The sequence below is a fragment of the Pangasianodon hypophthalmus genome, chromosome 14 (genome assembly GCF_027358585.1).
Source record: "Pangasianodon hypophthalmus isolate fPanHyp1 chromosome 14, fPanHyp1.pri, whole genome shotgun sequence".
NCBI lineage: Eukaryota > Metazoa > Chordata > Actinopteri > Siluriformes > Pangasiidae > Pangasianodon > Pangasianodon hypophthalmus.
The window spans coordinates 13,094,080-13,114,326 of NC_069723.1; the positions used below are offsets into that span (position 1 = coordinate 13,094,080).

The 20,247-nt window shown below is 40.3% G+C and overlaps 1 protein-coding gene and 1 long non-coding RNA gene across 3 annotated transcripts; one reads left to right on the top strand and one right to left on the bottom strand.

Annotated features, from left to right (window-relative positions):
* Window positions 1-5,300: 5,300 nt before the first annotated feature.
* On the bottom strand, window positions 5,301-18,708 carry vezf1b (vascular endothelial zinc finger 1b). Of its 2 annotated transcripts, none has more exons than XM_026924157.3 (5): window positions 18,506-18,708; window positions 12,971-13,734; window positions 11,703-11,772; window positions 9,276-9,546; window positions 5,301-8,256 (listed from the first exon to the last, which is right to left on the bottom strand). In XM_026924157.3, the coding sequence occupies exons 1-5, from the start codon at window positions 18,536-18,538 to the stop codon at window positions 7,904-7,906; spliced, it is 1,491 nt and encodes a 496-aa protein (XP_026779958.2). In that variant the 5' UTR covers window positions 18,539-18,708; the 3' UTR covers window positions 5,301-7,903. The 2 variants fall into 2 exon arrangements, with proteins under 2 accessions (XP_026779958.2, XP_026779959.1); XM_026924158.3 differs by having other exon boundaries at window positions 9,381-9,546; window positions 18,506-18,705.
* LOC117599053 (uncharacterized) lies at window positions 14,819-16,671 on the top strand. Its single transcript, XR_004579487.2, has 3 exons — window positions 14,819-15,411; window positions 15,568-15,718; window positions 16,532-16,671. It is a non-coding gene; the product is annotated as an uncharacterized LOC117599053 (long non-coding RNA).
* Window positions 18,709-20,247: the final 1,539 nt, after the last annotated feature.

Consider the following 20,247-nt stretch of genomic DNA (forward strand, 5'->3'; position numbering starts at 1 on the left):
AAAACCAACACAGAACTACTGGAGACTACCTACACTATATTGCCAAAAGTTATGGGACGTCTGCCTTTACATGCACATGAACTTTAATGACATCCCATTCTTAATCCGTAGGGTTTAATATGGAGTTGTCCCACACTTTGCAGCTATAACAGCTTCAACTCTTCTGGGAAGGCTTTCCACAAGGTTTAGGAGTGTGTTTATGGGAATTTTTGACCATTCTTCTAGAAGCGCATTTGTGAGGTCAGGCACTGATGTTGGACGAGAAGGCCTGGCTCGCAGTCTCTGCTCTAATTCATCCCAAAGGTGTTCCATCAGGTTGAGGTCAGGACTCAATGTGCAGGCCAGTCAAGTTCCTCCACACCAAACTCGCTCATCCATGTCTTTATGGACCTTGCTTTGTGCACTGGTGCGCAGTCATGTTGGAACAGGAAGGGGCCATCCCCAAACTGTTCCCACAAAGTTGGGAACATGAAATTGTCCAAAATGTCTTGGTAGGCTGAAGCATTAAGAGTTCCTTTCACTGGAGCTAAGGGGCCAAGCCCAACCCCTGAAAATCAACCCCACACCATAATCCCCCCTCCACCAAACTTTACACTTGGCACAATACAGTCAGGCAAGTACCCTTCTCCTGGCAGCCGCCAAACCCAGACTCGTCCGTCGGCTTGCCAGACAGAGAAGCGTGATTCGTCACTCCAGAGAACACGTCTCCACTGCTCTAGAGTCCAGTGGCGGTGTGCTTTACACCACTGCATCTGATGCTTTGCATTGCACTTGGTGATGTAAGGCTTGGATGCAGCTGCTCAGCCATGGAAACCCATTCCATGAAGCTCTCTACGCACTGTTCTTGAGCTAATCTGAAGGCCACACGAAATTTGGAGGTCTGTGGCTATTGACTCTGCAGAAAGTTGGCAACTTTGGCGGAGACCCGCTCTGTGATTTTACGTGGCCTTCCACTTCGTGGCTGAGTTGCTGTTGTTCCCAGTTGCTTCCACTTTGTTATAATACCACTAACAGTTGACCGTGGAATATTTAGTAGTGAGGAAATTTCATGAATGGACTTATTGGACAGGTGGCAACCTATCACGGTACCACGCTTGAATTCACTGAGCTCCTGAAAGCGACCCATTCTTTCACAAATGTTTGTAGAAGCAGTCTGCATGCCTAGGTGCTTGATTTTATACACCCGTGGCCTTGGAAGTGATTGGAACACCTGAATTCAATGATCTGGAGGGGTGTCCCAATACTTCTGGCAGTATAGTGTATATTTATATAAAGTGCACAGTGCAAATATGTGCAGACAGCACAAGACAGTACAAAACTACAAAAACAAGACAATGGGCACAGTACGTTACAATGCAGCGCCGACTAGTACACAGTTCTAGTAGAAAGTGAATCAGATGACAGTAGTGCAAAAGAGTAACAATACAATTTGCTGTAAATGTAAACATAAGGAGTAGTAGCCAGGTAGAGAGTATAAAGATTATATACAGTATATAATAAATATTGTAGCAGCAGGAATCGAGATACAGAGGAATACAGAGATGTGCAAAAATTGCAAAGAGAATGGGGTGATGTTCAGTTGAGTGTGTGTGTGTGTGCAGTCCAGTCTCTGAGTGTTGAGGAGTCTGATGGCTTCGGGGAAGAAACTGTTACACAGTCTGGTCGTGAGGGCCCGAATGCTTCGTTACCTTTTGCCAGATGGCAGGAGGGTGAAGAGTTTGTGTGAGGGGTGTGTGGGGTTATCCACAATGCTGGTGGCTTTGGCAATGCAGTGTGTGGATTAAGTGTCTGTGATGGAGGGAAGAGAGACCCCGATGATCTTCTTAGCTGTCCTCACTATCCGCTGCAGGGTCTTGCGATCCGAGACGGTGCAATTCTCAAACCAGGCAGTGATGCAGCTGCTCAGGATGCTCTCGATAGTCCCTCTGTAGAACATGGGGAGGATGGGGGGTGGGAGATGGGCTTTCCTCAGCCTTTGCAGAAAGTAGAGACGCTGCCGGGTTTTCTTTGTTATGGAGCTGGTGTTGAGGGACCAGGTGAGGTCCTCCGCCAGGTGAACACCAAGACATTTAGTGCTCTTGAAGATCTCCATGGAGGAGTCGCCGATGTTCAGAGGAGAGTGGTCATTCTGTGCTCTCCTGAAGTCAACAACTTTCTCTTTGGTTTTGTCCACATTCAGAGACAGGTTGTTGGTTCTGCACCAGTCCGTTAACCACTGCACCTCCTCTCTGTATGCTGACTCATCGTTCTTGCATGTCATCGGCGAACTTGATGATGTGATTCGAGCTGTGCATTGCTACACAGTCGTGAGTCAGCAGGATGAACAGCAGTTGACTGAGCACACAGCCCTGGGGGGGCCCCAGTGCTCAATGTGGTGGTGTTGGAGATGCTGTTCCTGATCCGGACTGACTGTGGTCTCCCAGTCAGGAAGTCCGGCATCTAGTTGCAGAGGGCGGTGTTCAGGCTCAGCAGGTTCAGATTTCCAATCAGGTGCTGAGGAATAATTGTGTTGAATGCAGAACTGAAGTCTATGAACAGCATTTGAACATTTGTGTCTTTTTTGTCCAGGTGGGTGAGGGCCAGATGGAGGGTGGTGGTGATGGTGTCATCTGTTGAGTGATTGGGATGGTATGCAAATTGCGAATTTAGAGATGCCAATCAGCCTACAACGCATGTCTTTGGACTGGGGAGGAAACCAGAGTACCTGGAGAAAGCCCCCAAAGCACAGGGAGAACATGCAAACTCCATACACACAGAGTAGAGGTGGGAATCAAACCCCCAACCCCAAAGGGGCAAGGCGAACATGCTAACCACTAAGCCTCCGTCCAGCGCATACTTATTTTATAAACTACTAAACATTAGGCTCATAATTTAAATGTTTACAATAATATTCTGTTCATTTACTGGTGCCATAGAGCTTTACATTCCTGAACTTTCCACTGACAGGACACATTAGGTCCAAGCTTACATTATTTATAAGGTTGGCTTGTTTTCCTGTTATTATGGTTTGGACTAAACCTGTTTAATTCAAGAGACCAGTCAAAAAGGCTAATACCTATAAGAGCTCAATAATAAATATGACTTTGGTAATGATGTGTTGTGATTTCCATGGCTGTAGCAAAATAAATAATCACAGACCACTTTGAGAACCAATGTTAATATTATAATTACGGCCAGATCCGGCATCTTGCCCCACCTCTAAATATGTCTCATAAATTTTATTAAGCACAATGTGACTATACTGCTAAAGAGGCTTATAAATATAATTTCATTATTCACACGTGGTCACACAAATAGCCAATCAGTACAAAGAAGCTGAGACATGTCCAGCTTGGAACACATACAACATCATGTACAGTACCTTAGATAAACAGAGGTGCCAGCAGGAACTTTGTGCCACCTTCTCCAGAAAATGTTCATTAATTATGATCCTTCGGGGGCCACTTGTGTCCCTTTGAATCATCCCCATCTATTTTATAGCAATCCTGAGATGAGCGAGTAAAAATGGGAATAAGAGTCTCTTCTGTGTAAGGTTCAATCCAAAAGAAGTAAGCAATTATAGCAATTAACCCAAATTCCAAGGTGTATTCCTGCCTTGTGCTCAGTGTTCCCATGATACACTGTAACCCTGACCAGGCTAAAATGCTTACTGAAGATGAATAAATGAATGGATTAAATTCAATACAAATAGCACCACTGTAATAAATGCACAGTAAGTAATAAACTGGCAACAATGTACAACCTGTACAAGTGACAAATCTATGCACAAGCTTGTTTGGCAACTAGCAATTATGTAACTGTTAACTAGCATTAACCTGTTTCGAAGTACACATAAATTCATCTCAACTAATACATCTTAATTTGAATTGCAAACTACAGCTAATATTCAGTTTACGGCTGGTTTACATAACTCTATGGATTGGTTCAACATGTAGGGTGTGGAACATTTCTAAGGTCTATTCAGTGTATTCTGTCATAGCCGACAATTTAATAGAAGTAATGAATAAGTGTTTAAAGATAAACAATTTTCCATCCAGCAACTCTGACAAAACTCCCTTGTGCAACTTAACAGAGCTGCTGTTGTGTCCAGGAAACAGAACCTAAGAGTAATTACACTTGACTGAGAGTAATAGCTGTTATAAACGTATTCCAGCAGTAGCAGTTTAATGCTAGTGCTGAGGACATTTGTGCAGTACATTATTGAGCAGGAGTACTGCTGTCTCTATTTTCTTCTCTTTTTCTTGCTTCTGATTTTTTGTTTTGATAGTCTGACATCTCACCCCTGAAGGAATGAGCTAGAAAATGGAACAGGATATGAGATCATGCTGGTCTGTGATGCCCTTTCTCATGGTTACATGCATTACTTAGGACTCAAGTGAGCCTTCTTGACTTATAGGTTCTGTTACATGATTATTGTTTACACAGTTTATTCTGTTGCCTTTTATAATTATATATGACATTAATTATTTGGGACACACAAGAAGAGGTTATATGCACCTATAATATACAGTAAAAAATTTACATATGATATCTGGGACAGTGATTAAATAAAATTTTAAAAGCAAGTGTTTGTACATACTATCAGCACTTACAGTATATCTAATAAAAGATCTTCTAGAAAACTTCATTTTATTGACTAACTAATTGAGTAACTAACAATTTTATATTTGGGTTGTTACTTATGTAATGCAGACTGTACTATAAAATTCCCAATGGTTTTAGTCCCAACTACTTTTAGTCAGATATTTTGTCAGGCTTTATATTAAATAGGATTATATTAAACACCTAATCAGTTGCCCATTACAAAATATTTTCCAGAACTCATTATTTCTTGTTATTATGTCAGTCAAACATCTAATAGAAACTGTAAGTTCTTATTTTTTTAAATTTCGATATTGATCAATTGTTAAAACATTAAAGGATTTGGAAGAATACTAGTTAATACTGAGTTGGTGGCATAACTGAAAATAAGTGATGAAGTAGAAGGGGTGTGCATTTAAGGGTTAATACAGCTGAATTTAAGCTGATCAGCTGGAAAACCCCTATCTTCTTGGATCATCATTTCCATACAGCTTGGTTAATTAGGATATTACAAACCCTAATCCTTCATAAACACTGCTATAATTCCCTAGACTCATGTCTGAAACTTAAACAAGTTGTTCTGAAAAGGTACTAACAAAATAATTCTGGTCAGTGTGAACTGACAGCAACAAGCCCACTCACTCAAGTCATTATTTAAACTCCATGAAAGACCAGGTCAGCATTTTAGATCAGATTAATGAGCAAGAATGAGTTACATCCATGTTTTACAATTTTCTTTTATTTAGACAACCCAAATAAAAGGCACATAAAACATTGTGTTTACATAACTGTTCGTGACATACATACATACATTTAAAAAAAATGTAGGAATGCTTCACCTTTCTGCTAACCAAAAAATTTCCTAGTCTTCATATATACAAAATTATCAATGTTAATGTTCTAATACAAAAAGTTTTATAAAAGGTTATTTTTTTCCTTGCACTTGTCTACCATACCTACAACATCCTCTGAGCTAACTGTTTTGTACAAAGATATACATTCACTGGCATTCACATGGTTCTGCCAATTCATCAAAGCAAATTGTAAAAGGTCAGAACTACCGTTTTATTCTCCAATGTAAAACTTAAAATATCTCCCACCCCTCACTAATAATCAAACATTTCATTAAAAGATACTGTTGGTGCATAAGGCATAAAAAAAGAAAAACAACAATACTTCAGGGGGGAAAAAAGCTCATGACAAAGTCGTAATTCCTCGTATGTGATAATCTCCAAAGCAAAATAGATCTAAACTCTTCACAGAGATTTGGTAAACAGGACAGTCAGGTTCCTATGTGGCATTTTCAGATCAGGCACAGAAGTGATGCCACTGGAGAGCCATAAATTTATCACAAGCATACTCCAAAAGTTCTGTAATGCTTTAAACCAGTCACATCAGTCCCATTCTTCAAATTCCAGTTCTCAAAGTGTAGGGAAAAGAGACACCCCTGTTAAAACAAGGCAACGTTCTCTGAAGGACATGGAGACAAAATGAAAACTGTTTTAGGTGCCTACTTTTTAACTGGAAAGTTCATGCAATGCACGGAAAAATTGTTAAAAGTTGAAATGGGGAGACAAAATAATTCATGAAAAAAGTGAACATCCAGTAGCTCTTAGGCTTTGCTTAACTCACAGTCCAGATCTGTTTTTCCTCCCAAATCCATTACATCTCTGATCAGCAAAGAATCACATTTAAGTACTTAAGTAATTACTGCTTACTAAATTCATTTCCCGGCTCCGGTCAGGTCAAATAAAAATAAAGCACATTTGGGCATTTATTCTGCTGTCTACACAGTGCCTTTTATGGGCACATTCGGCTGATTTTGTTACTCTTCCTGACTCATGGTTATCATACTGAGTACATTCTCATGAGAGGGGACTATACAGAAACGTGTGAAACTCAATAGATGTTGAAGTTAAAGGCATGTCGCTGATCAGAAACAAATGGAATGGATTAGCAGTGCAACTTCGATATTGCTTTTGCCATCCGAAATGGATGAAACGCTTTGCCTTTGTTCGTTGCTAGCTTCCTACAGTCATTTGGAACATAGAAAAGTGTCACTGATAAAAACCAAGCCAACAAACCCTGAACATCAGATGGCAGTTTTGGTTTAACTGTAATCAAAGAAGAAAAGAAAAGGGGAAGGGGGAAAAGGGGAAAAGGGGAAAAAACAAACAAACAAAAAAAAACCTAATAAATGTAACAAAATGCATCTTCCACCCAGGTACACTTAATGTCACTTTTATGGGACGACAAAGATAAAAATGGTTTAGTGTATTAAGGAGGTGAAAACTTCAGAAGTGTGTTAGGCATGATTTTAACAAAATGAGTGTCAAGTGAGTGGGATTCTCTCAGTAAAGACCCTGAGAAGTGGTCCATGCGTGTACAGCCCTCATCCTTAAAGGAAGAAGAATAAAGACTCCTTATTGACTAAACTCTTAAAAAGATCATGTTTAGGTCTCGTGAACTCCTTTCAGTGAAAGTGGCTAGATGGCCCGACATCTACATCAAGACACTTAACTCCGCAAATTTCGAAGCATTTCTCATAATACTGCCATTAGAATATCACCAATCAGATATGTTTTCAGTGCAAGACTTGTGTTAAATTTCATGTCCAACACCCACTAAGCAGAAATATGTCCCAGCTATTCAAAACAAGAGTACATTATCTTTCTTCTACCAGGAATGATCAACTCCAGAAAATATTTAAAAACTAGAATAATAGCTACAGTTTTAAGTGGCTTACAATGAATGTAAAGCCAGAACAGCCTCTTACTTAGATAGTATTAAAAATAATTATCTCCCACAAATGGAAGCTCCTGTCCCTTTTGTAGTACATAACTCAATGCAATAAAACTAGGGAATACTGATCAGCAAGCTAAAAATAACAAAAATAAAGTCATCACAGTTCAAAAAAACTGTTAAAACCAGTCATGCCCACTATCTGATGAAGCAATCTGCTCCTCTCCAATTGGCCATTGGCTGAGATCTTCTGGCACTAACAAAGGGAAATTACCAAACGTTCAGCATGCCAGCGTCCACTCAACTACCTTTTTTCCTCTTCCTTAAGCTATTTCACTAAACTCTATACATTTCTGGTTCTGCTTAGCCAATAGCCAAATTAAGGATAAACAGAGCACCACCTAACACCAACTAGATCTTTTTCCTCATCTGCTGCTACCGCCTATCCACACTAAGCTTGGAACTTCTACCTTACGTCCTTGCTTGCCCTTTCTTCACAGCACGCTACTAATGGAAGACCAGAACAGGATTTAAAATAAGACACACTGGGTTGGATGGGTAATCAGAAGCTATTTGGGTTCTACCAGGGTGGCGAGGAAGGCAGAACCTGTGAGAGGAACGGCATGCTCTCCATGGGCCTCATGGCGATGTTGAGGGGGCCAGTGATGTTCATGGACATGGGGGTGCTGATGGCCACCGGGTGGGCGATGTTCATGCCGGTTGCTGTGGCAGGGATGTTCACCGAGGCGATATTGACTGGAGCGGTGATGGTCACCGGGTGCTGCAGGCTCACCGGTGCTGTGATATTCAATGTGTTGGAGGAGATAGTGACAGGGTTGCTGACGGTTCCACGATTCATGCTGGCAGTGCTGGCGGCGGTGGCCGAGGCAGTGACTGGTGTGGCTGAGGCAGAGTTGCATGCGTTGTTAGTGTCTGGAAGATAAAGGAAAAACAAGACTAATTTATACCTCAGAATGTGTCGTCAAAAGGATGAAACATAATCTACACTATATGGCCAAAAGTTTGTGGACACTTGACCATCACACCCATATGTGGTTCTTCCACAAACTGTAGCCACAAAGTTGGATGCACATAATTGTATAGAATGTCTCTGTATGCTGTGTGATGGTCAGATGTCCACAAACTTTAGGCCATATAGTGTTATCTAGAATAACAATGTTTAATGTGTTTTAATGAAAAGAAGAAGAAGAAAAAAAAACCCTACACATACTAAAATTGGCCTGGGAACATCTCTCCACCTATATCCTCATTACAAATATATGAATATGCATAAGTTGCAAATTAGACACACCCTCTGCCATACCAAATAGCACTTCTGTTAGGTAACTGCTACACAGGTAGCAACAAGTGGATTTCAGTGTCTGAATTGGTATTATATTCCTCAGTGATTTATTTAACAATAGTCACCAAACCTGTCAAAACATATCAACTATAGTTTTGTTAGCATACAGGTTCTGTGGCATCTGTCACCGTGTATTTTTTTCCACGTCAAACTGAATCAGATGTTACTGATTTCTGACCCAAACATCAATCAATACAATCAAAATTAGCCATCCAAGAGTACTTAGATTAAAAACTTTAGGGGAACTTTTATTAAAAATAAATAAATAAATAAATAAATAAAACATTTTATATATTTCTCAAATGTCAGGGAAAATGGAGTGGATATGGATTTCCTTGACTTTATATTTGAGAACTCTTCTACTAAAATCAACACATTTATTGAACAATGCAATCAAAAAAGTAAAAATCTGTTTAAAAAAAAAAAAAAAAAAAAAAAACCTTCGAGCTGGCTGACCACTAGCAGTGAATGGGCACGGTTAGCAGTAAGCAATCTACAGGCTGGGGCTAGAGAAGCAGATCCCTGTAGCAGACAGCAGGAGTGATTTGCCTGAGGAAGTGACATCACCACGACAGAGGGAGATGCCCACCTGAGTGTGTGTCGTCCTGGTTTGGCGCAGCCGAGGCGAGCGGAGGCCAGGAGGAAGTGGTAGAGGAGGAGGTGGAGGAGGAGTGAGGGGCGAGGGCTGGCGTACCTTTGTTACAGGGCGAGGTGAAGCCGGCCTGGCTGTGCGTTTTCAGGTGGCTGGTGATGTAGGCAGCACTCAGCATCTTGCCGCATATGTTGCAGGTGACTTTACCCTCATGCCGGATCATGTGTGAACGCAAGCGGTCTTTGGTGGCAAAAGCAGATGTGCAGGCCTGCCACACACATAGATAGACAGATCAAAAGAGACAAACCATTAGGGTGCTGACATGCATGCTGCGCTGTTATTTCAACCTGCACAATTACAGCACAATTAAACCAGACCATTTTGGAGTGTAATCTGTAAATTACTGGGCATGGAGTGGCATCAAAAAAGTCATAAAAACTTTAATTTCTCAAAAATGCCACTTTTACTGCTACAAGCATCACAAACTACGCAAAATATTAGTTTTGTTTTTGAAGAAATATCACTGATTTTAAAGCTTAGTACTGGATTGTTCTTTGGAAACAATAACAAAAATATACTAGGGAATTGTCAGGGCGTTTTTCACTCCTTGTGCATCACTACTGTATAGGATTGAGTACACCAGTAGGTGTCCCTGCAATATACTTCATAGTGGTGAAAGCTTTGGAATCCATGATATTATCCTGAGTATTTTTGTGTTGATATTGTCACTTCAGTGTACATTTGTCATATTTTCCACAATAATCAGTTGAGTTAAAATATCAGGGTAATATGCATTGCAAATGCATTATCACTACAAAGTATATTATAGGGACACCTACTGGTGTACTCAACCCTATACAGTAGTGACGCACTGAAATTAAAACGTTTTTCATCAGAAATAAAACTGAAAATGCCCTAATATATCTTTGTCATCATCGGCCAGTGACAATCCACTAAGCCTGTGTTAAATGTATTATGCTCATTTTGCATAAGATGGCCGTCTAAAATGACCACACTGAAAATTCTACAGGAAGAAATACATAGCCATTAACATGACTTACAAAAAAATGAAGCTTTTTGTATTCATATAAACAAAACTCTTTCCAGTTTAAAAAAATGTCCTTGTATAACTTTAACATGATAATAAATATCATGTTATAACAGCTTATTACAGAATCATTCTTTTTTTGTTCTCTCTGCTATTTGAGCCATCATTGTCTGCTGAGATAGGCAGATAGACTGAGATGAGATTTTGAATATAGGATCAGTGTCATCTGCACTTTGTACTGTTGCATAAACTGTAATACGTTTATTGGCTTTGTGTTTTGTTTTGTGAATTTAAAGAACTGTATAATAAATTCTTAACTGGAAAACAAGGATTTTTGTGTGCACGAGAGCCAAGGGAGCAATACTGGCCATGCTCTCTGGGTGGGAGGGATGGCATTACTCTCTCCCCTGCCAGTCACAGTGACACTAGCCAATCATGGGCATCTGTGGACTTTAAAAACAAAAGTTCGACTACTCGGTGATGGGTGGAAAATCAGGGGAGAGAAAGAGTGTGAAGTCCAGTACAATCAGTAAGAGGAAACGGATTCAGAACAGATGGACGGAAGACATTTACATCTACACATTCTCTTTCCCTTACACATTTCACTTTTTTTCACTTTTCTATTTTTGCTAGTTAGAGTTAACAGGCTAGCTTACTCCCACTAGCTGAGATGAGATGCAGGTTTCCTCTGGAAAAGCCCCTACGTTCCTCCTGTGGTCCACAGCAGCACACACTGAGTTTACAGCAGACCAACCCTTTCCCTTCAACCAGAATTTATATTTTAACTAGCCAAAGTTGACTAGTTCATTCTGTAGGTGATTTTATGATACTACCGATTGAGCATAGTTACACTGCAGCATCGGTAATGTACGAGCACCGCTGTTGGTGCAGTCACTGTGAGAGCCAATCAGCTGATGGTAGCTAAACGACTACAGCTAAATCCTATTCAAAGTAAGAGGCTTTCCGCAATAATATTTTTGCCCTCATAATTGATAAAACATATGACAAAATGATAAAACTGCCAGATGCCATTTTGCATTTTGTTTTTATTCCATCTTTATGTAATTTGACTTGCACATGTTGTGTTGCAGATCACCTTTCAGCTACATAAAGGGAATATCCCAGCAACTGTATTTAGTGGTACTGATATGCAATATTTGACTTCAGCATTAATAAAATGCTTCTGGAGCATTGTAACTCCCCAGCCCTCCTACTATTTGAGCACTTAAAGAAGTTATGCCAGTATACGTTCTGACCAGCTGTCACCACTAGTTCAACCAGAGCCCGCTGAAAACTGAGGCTTCTGAAAAACATACCCAATAAAACCAATGCCAGAGCCTGTTTTAGTACAACAGAAACACAGAGTGGCCTCTTACCGTTACTTGGCATTTAAAAGGCCGCTCTGTAGAGTGGACGTGTTTAACATGACAGCTGAGATGATCTGGCCTGCAAAAGGGAAAAGAAAAGAACAACATGTAAGTGAAAAAAAGGTTTACACTAAGATTAATAAATTTCCTATTACACCAGTTCTGAGGGATTAACACTATAAAAATGAAGAAGTAACCATGTAAGGCAAATTCAAAATATTGAGACAAAATGCTTTGTGGTGACTATAAAGGAGAGTCACTATATAAAACATGGTTACAAAAACGATTAGCAACACATGACAGAGAAGCATTATTCTTGGCTAAAGGGCATTCTCACAAGGCACCAAAAATAAAGCTAATCAATTCCGTTATGACTCCTAGAAACCTTTAGGGGAAACAAAGCCACTGCACAAACGTGCCAGCATTATTCTCTAAATATATAGCAGGCTTGTGCAATATAACAATATGTAGTCCCTGTATGAGCTTACATATTTGCCATAAAACCTTTCCTCTTTTTGAAGTGTAAGAATAAGTAAGAGAGTAGAATAAACAATAAATTCATTTTAATTTAGTTCCACCTCAGTTAGTTTGAAATGAATCATTAGCTTGTTAAAATTATGTGCCAAGCAGGTGCCACAACAGAAACAGAAACTTGTATGATGAAACTCAATAGCCATTTTTGTATGATGTTCAGTGAGTGTTTTTCAAGAGGTCAGGGGTGTTTGTCTGCTTTTTAGGCAATTTTATGAAGAAGCCTTTATTTGTCACATACACATTACAATACAGTGAAATTGGAGTCAGAGCGCAGGGTCAGCCATGATACAGTGCCCCTGGAGCAGAGAAGTGCTAAGGGCAGTGGCAGCTTGGCAGTGCTGGGGCTTGAGCCCCCGACCTCCTGGTCAGTAAACCAGAGCCTTTAACCATTGATCCACCACTGCCCAATCATTAATTAAATCATTAATCAAGAATTTTTTTTAAAGGTAAATTGCAAGCACAGAAAAATACTAATAAATAATGGCCCACTGGACCACTAAGGCTCTAATCTTGCATATGGAGTTCGTTTAATCCAGCGGTCTCCAAACTGGTCCTCAGGCCCCTGCAGACTGTCCACATGTTTGCTCTTTCCCAGCTCCCAGCATGTCTGAACCATCAGGAACTGACAATACCTGGTTCAGGGTATGCTATGTGCTGGGAATACAGAAAAGTGGACCAACTTGGTGGTGTGGGTCCAAGGACCTGTTTGGAAACAAAAGACTAATCCAAATCTCAGGACCCACCTGGAGAAGCCTTTGCCACAGACAGAGCAGATGTAGGGCTTGTGCACACCACCGTCATGCGAGCGCACGTGGTAGGTCATGCGGTCCTTCCTCTTGAAGCGCTGGTGGCAGATGGGACACTCGAAAGGCTTCTCGTCCGAGTGTGACAGCTTGTGCCGGTTCAGGTGGTAGACGTCACGGAAGGCTTTACCACACATCTCACAGCCATGGTTCTTCTTCACTGGCTTTGGGGGCTTTTTGGGTATGCTAGGCTGCTGCTGGGGCAGAGAGGCCATTGCACCCACTGCCACCGTGGCTGAATTGGTGCCTGTTGTCAGGATACCTGCAGCAGAGACATAGGTGGGGTTGCCGTTGCTATCCCGCTGTTGCACAGTGGAGATCATGGGCACCATGGTGGGCGCTGCTGGTGTCTTCTTGGGCCGGGATACCATTTTGATGCCCGTGTGGCAAGACTCGTGCCGCCGCAGATGGTAACTGTCTCGGAAGGACTTGCTGCAGTAGCCGCAGATGAAGGGCGTTTTTGACTTGGGCTCCTTCTTAATCACCACGGGACCGCCCCCACCTCCCCCTCCACCGCCCCCTCCTCCTCCACCTGTCCCACCGGCCATGCTGTCCTTGAGGAGCTCGGCCGCGCTGACTGGAGGCTTCTGCTCCAGTGGGATGGGGAGCACAGGCTTTTGGTCTTGGGGTTCTGTTCCAGCATTGAGCAGAGGCAGCAGACTGTTCTGGCCAACCTGGTGCTGGTGGTGGAGTGTGTCATTTGTCTGCTCGATGGAAAGACAGAGAATATATAAAAATCTCTTCACAGAATATATCTTATACACAAGTCTGTGGACCAGCCTGTGTTTCAGTCTTTAACATACAAACTCAGACTAATTTTTATGCCTAGTCACTTCCAACAATTTTGAATCATCATCTGTTTATTTCACAAACGGAACACTGAATATGTTGACTTTTGAAACTTTTGACTAACTGGTTAGCCTATATTAACCATATATACCACTATATTACCCCCAAATTATCTTTTTTTTTTTTTTTTTATAGAACCAGAATTTTCTCTCTCCTTTATTAGACAACTTTCTCAGGTTTGACAAGAATCACACAGTTCTCAGTTTAAAGAATACGTATTTCTATTTGGCACATATTTTATAAAATCTGAATCCTATACATTTAGAACTTGCATACATTTTCAGTATTTATTAGCATTATTATAATGATTCCAACAAATATGAACTATCCTCCTGGACATTGAAGTTGCACTGAGTTCTGACCTCTGAACTGGCCAGTTGAATTCCTAGCAGTGTAGTTTGCTATAAAATAATGTTCTAGTAATGTTGTAGTAGACAAGCCAAGAGTAGAATGACAGTGGTAAATCTTTATCTGAAATAGAACATGACTCATTTCAAGAGCATCTGTGCAACACGGAAAAACAAGCAGCCACGACTGAGACCCGGGAAGTTTCAGAACACGGATATGCACATGTGAGAGAGAGATAATTAGCCAGACAGAGATATTATATATAAACAGACACAGATGGTCAAGATCAAGATCTTTTGAGTAATTCTTCATCAATGCACTTATAATCCGACTTTCACATAGAGTTAGAGTTACTCATAAATATTTTCACTGAAAATATATAAAACCACTGATGAAAATTAAACATTTTTTAGATTAAGCTTAACTAAATTAAGCTTAGTGTTATTCATGATCGATGATAATGATATTACTACTACTAGAATAATTAATACCAAAACAAAATAATAATGTAGGCTAACGTAGGAAACCTGTTTAATAAGTGCATAGTTACAAAAGGCAGAGTTCCTAGAAATTCCCTTCTCTGCAGAGAGAAAGACAGACATACAGTCAGATACAGACAGACTTTTTAGCTTTCTAATGAGGGATTGGTGAAACGTCAAAATCATCCAGATAAAACTGCGAAAACAGTTTTAGAAACAGTTATGCCCCTACATGAGGTAGATCAAGTCACCAGTGAGCACAGCAGGACACTCAAGTTTGATGCAGACACCCTAGCGTCTCTGGCAGCTCAGCATAAAGAGACGCATAGCATGCTGCCATGATGACACCTAAATCTGTTACATGTAAAGTGATCTCTGGCCATCATGAAAGCCATTCCACATGTGACTGGAGGCACAGCCTGTTCTGGCTCAGGGAGACATGCCAAAACTATCAGGTGTGTGTTACAGACCCCACCATTAAACCCCACTATGCAGAATGACAACAAAGTCAAGAAAATAAATCTACTACTTCGCAATAAGCGCATGAAGATGAGGTCCAAGTACGCCCAAAACTGTTCAAACTACATTAGTCTCATTGTCTGAAGAAGAAGGAACAGCAGACAGGGACTGTGTGAGCCTGTTAGACATAGAATGTTTAACAAAAAAACAGACCTTCAAAACATTATGTACTACAAACAAATCCAGGTAAGATCTAGTATTCGTTAAACAGGCTTAAATCATTAAACAGGCTTGTTGTCTTAAGTACGAAGAAATCCGATGTATTTTCCGCAGAATGATACCTAACGGAAAATGCAGATACAAAAATATGACATGTTACATTTAAGCAAACTTTATTTTCAGACTGAAGTGAACAAAAACACTACAGAGAGGTCAGCAGGCATTGACACAGAATGGAAAGACTACACTATCATTACAGCTTGTCAATTCTGCAGCTGCCTGCACAGTCCCATTGGTCATGGCATCGATAGCATGAGGGAGAAAGTGTGAGAAAGTGAGTGAGAAAGAAAGAAAGTGGGGTGCAGTGGAAAATGGCATGCAATTATGCTCTGCAGAAAAAAAAATTTAAAGCTTTACCCGCAACCTGCACCATGAGCAACACTTAAGCTTTACAATAAACTTCAGGTTAAATGCTACGTCTGTGCTCAGCAAAATCCCTCAGACACTAAACATTTTGTAGACTGCATGTAATGATATGGAGAGATTTCACTTTCTGGAGAGCCCAGTCCAGAAGGAATGGAGTATTTAAACACGAAAATTAAATGCACGTCACATATCAGAAGTCGGATCCGTCGGACCACGGGGTAAACTACTAAAGAGCTAAAGCTAGAGTTTAATAAAGCTTAATAAAGATGTCTAGTGTAAAGTATAGTGTAAGACTACAACAGTAAGCACTGCTGATTTTCAAGACTATTATTATAACAACCAGCTTTTTTTTTTTTTTTGAAAACTTGGCTTGATCTGTGTAAGACTGTTTAAGTGTTTTATGCTCTGAAATTCAAACTCGATTTTATTGTGAAGGCTGAACTTTAGCATCAATAATAATGCAGAACAGTGCGGCACGGGAACAAATGTTGCTGGCTAAGCATTAGATTAGTTTCTACACACATTAAGCTCTAGTTTCAACTAGTTTGTCGCTTCTCAATCTGGAACCCATTTTAAAAAGCCAATAAAGTTGTACTGTGGATTTTTATTAAATATATATTCACCTGCTGATTTCTTTACATTCAGCCATTACACTGAACAGTGACTAAATTTGTATTACTGCAAGAACTGAACTCAGACTAAGTTTTTTTGTCTGCTACAGACGGATTAAGCGATGCCTGTTGGGAGCTAGACAATGCCACGCTTATGAATAACCTCAGACGCCTCGCGAACAATGCCGGGTGACGCGCTACACCGCCGTCTCATTAGATGCTGAATCACAAGGAGGGAATCAAGCAGAACAATTCCTTTCAGCTTTTTCTCCAAGGGAAAATATCACTGATGCTTCAACGATACTCTTTTCTTCCCCCTTTTATAATAAAGGTTTTCTATTACAATCAAAATGACACATTATCATGAGTTGAGCAACATGTTTCGAAAAGTTAAAAGGGTTTTGTCACTAATGTAGTTAGTAATTAAGTGTTTACTTGGTTCATATTAACCACTCAGAACAAGGGAAAAGTTAATCTTAGATTTACAGTGTCGGGAAGTTAGTTACGCTGTTTTACTTCTAATGTCACTCTTCAGTGATCAGACAACGTTATGAGTGCTGGATTTCACACCGTTCTCTAGGTTCTTCAGTTAATGCCTTACATATTACTTAAATACACGGATAATATACACGAGTAATTTTCTATCTTACTTTTCTGCTACTGAAGAAATACGTTCAGAACCTCAGGAACAGGTCTACGCTAGGTTTTTTTCTATCAATCTCACTGACTGGAGCTGTAAAGGGACAGAAAACACTTCAACATCTCATTAACACACGCGGCCTTCCTTTCTCAAGCAGAGCACAGGCTTTTTTTTTTTGCCTGTGGGCAATACAGCGTAAAAGTGCAGTGCCAAATCAATCTGAAGTCAAATTCTATCCTTTCCATGCAGCATTAAGCTTAACACAAAGATGAAACGATAAACATTTCGAAAGATTGTCCATCTTTGTATGATCTAAACCTTTCTGCAGCAGGTATGTAGTAGGTATAGGGAATGAAGTGGGTATGTTTCTTGCATGTATGAACTTGGCACAGTCTATTACAAGCACAAGCTGGGCTGTAAATTGTAGTGCCAGATCAGTGTGTGGCTCATGTCCAAATTTTCAAGCAGCAATCACATTTTATGAACATGAATTCCCAGCTTTGGACTAATGCACAGTTTTGTAGTGTGCAGTCAAGTGTATGAAGTGGGAACACTGTGTTTTTTTGGATGATCAGGGTTTCTATTTGTTGCATGTAGATATGAAGTGTAATGCATGCAGAATGCGGCAGCAGTGGCTTCACTACTCTGAACATAGCTGAGATTCCATCTGCAGCCCGCCGATGCTGCTTTTTCAAACTAAGAGTTTGAGAAGGAGCAAAGAGAAAACAGCCAGCTTCAGTCTGAAACCTGTTTATGATCTGTCCAGGTGTAAAGAGTGGAAAAGCCCACAGACTCTACGGCTCTCTTCACACTTACAGAGGTGATTCCTGTGCCTCGCGCTCAATGCAGTGTAACGCAGCACCACGAGTGTGGAGATGAAACGCATACACAAAATGCTAACGCTGCTAACGAAAAGTTATCTGCTTCAACATATCCACCCTACAGCACCGATAAGGTCACCAAAGCAACATGAAAAACTGATCTGATGTACGCTCCAGTGTGTTTTCTTCCCTTTTCTCTCGCCCTGGCCGCGCTCTGCGAACACCATGCACCTATTAAATCAATGAGGGCATCATTTAAAAAGTGCCCGACATGCTGGCAAGCAAAAAGTAAGTAGCCCGCTAAGCTAACGCGAGGAAAAACAAGCACAACACGGAGGAAAATCGAGGAAGGAAAAGCCACAAGGCTCCCCGCGAGTGGCTCATCTCCCCCACACTCCACAGCTGGAAGTCTGGAGCTGATGTAGCCACTTAGCTAAACTCGCTAGCTTGCTAATGTAAGCTGGCACGCTAGCTAACCCAGCTAGCTACCATTGTTTTGCTTGAATAGATTTAGCTAAAAATAATTAATGTTTTTCTAGACGTAAAATGTCGGCGGCACAAACAGGCTTCGAGGCTGCGAGCGTTTTCGAGCCGCTCAGATTTGTTGAAAATGTTTCTCTTACCTGAAATAAAAATGAGCTCCAGCTCGGCTCCATTGCAACACTTAGCTAAAAATCTGCAGGAAACCTACAAGAAATCTACAACAAAGCAGCTAAACATGGCAGCTGCTCCAACTTCCTGTAACCCTGCGGGCCAAACCATCGCCTGAGAAAAGCGCCGCTGCTGTTGGGATTGTCCACTCAACACAACACACACACACACACACACACACACACACAACACAGTCAACAACACATTCACACAAACAACACAACACAACACACTCACACAAACAACACAACAAAACACACATTCATACAAACAACACAATCACACAAACAACACAACACTACACACTCACACAAACAACACAATACAACACACTCATATAAACAACACAACACACTCACACAAACTACACAACAAAACACATTCACACAAACAACACACTCACATAAACAACACAACACAAACAACACAAGACACTCAAACAACACAACACACTCACATAAACAACACAATACAATACAACACACAAACAACAAAACACACTCACACAAGCAACGCACTCACATAAACAATACAACACACCCGCACAAACAACACAACACGCTCACACAAATAACACTCACATAAACAACACAATACAACACACTCATAAACAACACAACACACTCACACAAACAACACAACACAAACAACACAAGACACTCAAACAACACAACAAAACACTCACACAAACAACACAACAAAACACACCCAAGCAACACGCTCACATAAACAACACAATACAATACAACACACACACAAACAACAAAACACACTCACAGAAGCAATGCACTCACATAAACAACACAACACAATACAACACACTCACATAAACAACACAACACACACACAAATGACACAACATAACACACTCAAACAACATGCTCACATAAACAATACAACACACTCACACAAACAGCATAACAAAACACATTCATATAAACAACACAACAAAACACACTCACACAAACAACACAACACACACAAATAACACTCACACAAACAATACAACACACACAAACAACACAACAAAACACACTCACACAAACATCAAAACACACAAACAACACAACACATTTACTTTAACCTGGAGCAGAAAGATCAACAATGATTTCTGGAAAAACAAATGTTTATCAAAATTGTCAAAATAAAGTTTTATTATTATTATTATTATTATTATTTAATTGCAAGTACTTCCTCTGTTTTGTTGTTAATATTTTCATTACATTTTGATTGTTAAAATGTGTTTATTATGTTTATCCTGTGCATTCTATTAAACTTTTTATCATTCCATTTGTATTACTTGACTGTAAAGCACTTTGAGCAGCCACGTGTACAAACAGTGCCCTATAAATAACGTTTTATTTATATTCAAATTACTTGCTTCTTCACACCTATTTATCCATCGCACACACACCTGTACAGTCAGCTAGAGAATTACTGGCAACCAACATAACAGCCCGAGTTCACTGTATAAACACTACACACAACAGAAGATCATTACACACAACAGAAAAACATGACTCAGACAACTGAAGAAACTACTCATCTTTCTCTAACAAAAATCATTCTCACAAGAACCTCTTTTTTCAGTGCTAGTACTTTCCTCTAAAAATGTGACAACTTAAAAAATTAAATTCTATCAATTTGGCATTTCATTCATCTTCAGGAACCGCTTCAGTAACACTGGGTGCAAAGTGGGAGAGCTCACCCCGGA

Excerpts from the sequence above, each read along its gene's own strand:
- vezf1b (XM_026924157.3), bottom strand. The coding sequence starts at position 18,538 with ATGGAGCCGAGCTGGAGCTCATTTTTATTTCAG. Across the intron at positions 13,735-18,505 it reads GGAGCTCATTTTTATTTCAG|ACAAATGACACACTCCACCA; the intron begins GTAAGAGAAACA and ends TCCATCGAGCAG. Across the intron at positions 9,547-11,702 it reads CTTTTAAATGCCAAGTAACG|GCCTGCACATCTGCTTTTGC; the intron begins GTAAGAGGCCAC and ends TGTGTGTGGCAG.